We start from the raw sequence: 5,000 nt of genomic DNA, 5'->3' as shown, positions 1-5,000 counted from the left end.
AAACAAATGTGTATGTGGGTAGAAAACAAGTATATCTACTCAGAGAGTGAGAGAGAAAGCTGTTTCTTTGTTAAAGGAGAAAATGAGTGCATAGACAGCAAGAAAACAAGATAGTGACAGGCCAAATAGAGAGGAAGAGAGACAGGGCCCAGGGAAATGTCACTGAGGAACAGTTAGCTCTTCTACTAGTCTGAAGTGCTTCTTGTGTGGAAAGGAACTCGGACAAAGGACAGTGGAGACGATGCATCATTCAACAGCTGCTTGATGTCATGACACGGATTCCTATCAATTATTGCTGTTTGTGCCTGTATATGTGTGTGTGTGTGTGTGTGTGTGTGTCGTCTTCATATCTATGCATGCAACCACAAACCAGAGATCTTATGATACTGCAAAGAACACACAAACACAAAGCAGAACACACAAAAGTGCTTCTATCTGATGTGAGTGACGCAGGATACAAGGAGCTCTCAGTGTGAGCTGTAAAATGAAAGACATTTTAGTGCTTTAATTTTGGACCTGATCCCTTGGCACTGGAATTTTCACGTCGAATCTCACATGGAGTTCGGAGAACTGATCTCTGCTCCACCTGAAAACAGTAGTCTGGAATCTGAAAGTGATCCACTGTTGAAGTTGTGTATGGTACAGTTTGGCATGTCTCTCTCTCTCTCTCTCTCTCTCTCTCTCTCTCTCTCTCTCGCTCTCTATCTATCTATCTATCTATCTATCTATCTATCTATCTATCTATCTATCTATCTATCTATCTATCTATCTATCTATCTATCTATCTATCTATCTATCTATTTCCCTACCTGTCTGTCTGATCTTTCTATCTGTTTTTGTCGGTCTGTTTGTCCAATATCCCAGTTTCTATACCACTTATCCTACACAGGGTAGACCTAGTAGATTCTGGGAACAAGTTAGTGGACCCTCTGGATGGATAGGGCAAAATCGCACACATACACATTTACACTACAAACAATTTAGAGATGCAGATCACTCTACAACAGATGTCTTTGAATTAGGAGAGGAAACCAAAAGGAACCCCCTGGAGCACAAGGAGAACATGCAGGAGGCAGGAATCTAATCCTCAGCCCCAGAAACATGAACCAAATACGCTCTCTGCTAAGCCTAGAATTTGTGGTGCACAATTTCAGCAGAAAAGATTCTAAATGAAACCTCAGACACTACCTAAATCAATAATACAGTAATTAAATAAAAGAAGAACAATAAATGGAGTAGCTATTGTCTCCAAAAAAAAAAGCACATTTCCAGAACCTGTACTAAAAACACATTAAAAAATCATTCCACAGTTCAGAAGCAATCTGTCTGTGTGACACTTCACATTCCTTAAAAGCGTCCCAAATCGATCCTGAGTACGAACTCGGGCAAAGAATTTTGGTGAGATGAAAATAAAAGTGTCCACCAACTGACCAGTAACAAATGGAATAGCAATTATATAATGTACAGAGATACAGAGAGTGAACCACGAGTACTTAGGAGCGATACACACAAGGCCATCATTCAAACTATGACTGATTCACTTCTTACAAGCAAACGAAGGAAAACTCACAGCTGACTAATTCAATATGGAACCTCATACTACAAGAGCGATCAATCATCTTAACACGTAATAGCGCAAGACAATAACGCAGCACGAGTATGGACATCAGTTCAGGGAACTATTTTCTTTTTCATTGTTGCTTGGAGCAGTGTGGGGACTCACATGTGTTGGGATGCGTTGGGGAAAGCTGTGGTGTACTGCGGTGCTGCATTCTCTGGCCCGTGGGGGGCGGCGTGACTGATGACCATCATCACTGGCCTGTGAGGATAGATTTTCTTGGACATTCGGAAGTAATTGATGCTGTCGTTGGTTATCAGGTCTGTCAGATAGTCCTGAGAAAAAACGAGGTGTGTTACTTGAGTTGTGATGACTTTTGATGCTCAAACTTCCTCAAGAACATAATACTGGGTTTGAACCCAACAATACCTGGCTGATGTATTTACTTAGCTGGAACTGATGTAAAATAACAGTGGAAAGTTTCAGTGCTGTGTTTTGCTGTATGTGATGAATTGTAAATTGCTGTGAATGTATCTTCATGTTAAAATATGTAATAAAGTGTTTCCTTCCTCTTAAACAAAGTAATGAATATTTCATTTCGTTGGCTGTCTCAAAATTAGTCTGATTCTGCTTTTACCTTGTAATACTAAGTAGAACAACAACAACTTCACTAACAACAACTAAAACAAACAAACAAATAAAAAAAACTACGACTTGTCATTTTTAGGCTTTACCATATCTTCATAACTTCTGTTAAAGTGTTCATTGGAATGTCACAAAATTTTGCTCAGATCCAGCCAAAACAATCATGAGGTTATATCTCTGTAACGCTTTAAAATATTGGCACCAAACTTGTTGTGTCTTATAACAATCATGACCTGAGGATACAACAGCGCCACCTACAGGTGATGAAAAAAACCAAAATAATATTCTTGCCTAGAACTACTGTATAATTTGTCCTAAATTCATGAATCTGGTATGTTTAGATTCAGTGAAGCCTGTAGAGTTGAATGAAATCCAATTTTAGTATGTTGCCCATCCTGGGGTGTCAGAAATCTTGGATTTTGTATTTTACAAAGGCATTTGAGCATCCTTACAAATCTCGGTAAGTATCATTGTCTTGCTCCATCTCTAATTTAAGTGGTTATACATTTGCTCAATAATACACAATATCCTTTTGCACATGCACTTAAAGTGTTGAAAGAATGCTCACAGCTATTTTATTTTTGTATAAAAATCTTTCTGGAAATAACTGTAATTGGTTTTATCTTGATCCCCAACCGTTTTTGATTTCCAACTGTTATTTAAAAAGCATCTTAGTTTTCTTAGGTTGTCTAAGAGTATGAACATGTATAAGCAAGTGCTTTTGATGAAGAGTCTGAACAGCTGGGCCGTGTCTGAGTTAAGGGCTGAGACATCTGGCAACTCTCCACAAGGAAAGAGAAAGAAGGTGTGTGAGAAACAGGAGGTGTTGGAAAATGAAATGAATGATATATGGAATGAAATATATATATATATATATATATATATATATATATATATATATATATATATATATATATATATATATATTTGCAATAGACACTGATAATACAGATACACCGATAAATCTGACATAAGTGTATACTCAAAAAGTTTAAACAGATGTGAGAATCCTTTACACAAAGTACTTTGAAACTAAAACTTTAGATTCAAAAGAAAAGCAATCATTGAATGATGCCTTTTAGTATTATGTGCATTAATCACTTTAAAAAACGGTATCTTTTATTCATATACGCACCTGCGAGTAGTCGAATCCATGTTTCTCACGGATGCCGTTCCTGCAGATGGTGTAGTTGTAGAAGCGAGAGTTCTTCACCATTCCCACCCACTCTCTCCATCCAGGGGGAATGTAACTGCCATTATACTCGTTCAGATATTTCCCAAAAAATGCTGCACACACACACACACACACACACACACACACACACACACACACACACACACACACACACACATTTAGAGGCTTTTGTGTTAGAGTGTTTATTTATTTTGCTATCTTTATAGTGCAGCATTAAACTGTCGATGAGTCAAGAGTCTTTTATTGTCATTTTAACCATATATAGCTGATGTAGAACATGAATTGAAACTATGTTCTTCCAGGACCATGTTGCTACATAGAACAACACAGAGTTATGGACTGGAAGTAAGTTGTCCTAGCCACATAACGTGCATTGTGTGAGGGAAGACCTGATTCAGGCCTAGACAGTGATGACTGCCATCTTGCATTCCAGCAATTATTTCATTAAAACCATTAAAAATCCTAAAACTATTATTTAATACAAGTTATATACAACAGGACTCAATTTCAGGCTGACATTTCTCAGTTAATAATAAATAAATATTGCAAATTTCAATTTGTCTAGAAAATCTATTCCTCGTCTCTTCACATTAATAAGACTTGAGTTCCTTTCTCGTTTTTGAAACTTTTTATTATTTGTTGCCGTGAACTTTCAGAAAGAACGATATGCCTGTGAATCTAAATGGGCTCTACTTGTGAACCGATTTCAAAACCCATCAACTGTCACATTTACCATCATGGCTCGGTTAATGAAAATAAATAAAAAAATAAATAGATAAAAAGTTTCCCATTACCGACTATTCATTTTACACGGTATAACCGTTCCACTTGACTGATTTCCATTTACACTCTAATACAAATGAAATTCCATTTTGCTGTCACGTGGAGTCTCTTACCTGATGTGCAAAGCTGAAGCAAATATTTCAACTTTAAATGGAGCTGAGGCACTTAACCCTTTAAACACCTGGCTTATTGTACTCAGATTCATATCTGATAAATGATAGTTTTCAGTAAATGCTAGAAATGATTCAGTACTACAGTGAAAAGGATAGGAAAGGTTACAAGCATCGTGACACTGTCCTGAAAATGTAAAGGCTTAATAAAGGACAGATAAGAATCTCACACACACCACACACACACCACACTCACACACACTCACACACACACAAAGAGGAAAAGGCTCTCTGCTTGGATTAGAGCGATGATTAGATGAATGTTGATATTGAAAGTATTACATTAGGTTGGATGTCAGTGCTTTCATTGGCTAGGCTCATCTCTCCCAGAGAAAGTGCGTCCTAATGGATTACTCAAGCCACTGTGAGCTGACTCACTGCCAGGTGTGTGTGTGTGTGTGTGTGTGTGTGTGTGTGTGTGTGTGTGTGTGTGTGTGTGTGTGTGTGTGTGTGTGTGTGTGTGTGTTTGATGCACGTCATAATGCAAACCTTTTTCCTGGAAGCAGTGATTACACACACGCACACACCAACACACACACACACACACACACACACACACACACACACACACACACACACACACACACACACACACACACACACACACACACACACACACACACACACACACACACGAAATGTCCTGTCA

At 38.0% G+C, this 5,000-nt stretch overlaps 1 protein-coding gene across 5 annotated transcripts in view; it reads right to left on the bottom strand.

Annotated features, from left to right (window-relative positions):
• Positions 1–5,000, bottom strand: part of sulf2b (sulfatase 2b) — a 133,073-nt gene that overhangs the window by 29,821 nt on the left and 98,252 nt on the right. For all 5 annotated transcript variants that reach the window (XM_027144768.2, XM_027144769.2, XM_027144767.2 and 2 more), the window contains 2 exons: positions 3,339–3,490; positions 1,724–1,893 (listed from right to left, as the gene is read on the bottom strand). In XM_027144768.2, the coding sequence (XP_027000569.2) occupies positions 1,724–1,893; positions 3,339–3,490 (322 nt within the window). The remainder of the gene's footprint in view (positions 1–1,723; positions 1,894–3,338; positions 3,491–5,000) is intronic.

The sequence above is a fragment of the Tachysurus fulvidraco genome, chromosome 23 (genome assembly GCF_022655615.1).
Source record: "Tachysurus fulvidraco isolate hzauxx_2018 chromosome 23, HZAU_PFXX_2.0, whole genome shotgun sequence".
Classification (NCBI taxonomy): domain Eukaryota; kingdom Metazoa; phylum Chordata; class Actinopteri; order Siluriformes; family Bagridae; genus Tachysurus; species Tachysurus fulvidraco.
Note: the sequence above shows the minus strand (reverse complement) of the source record. Positions and strands in the feature narration are given on the sequence as shown.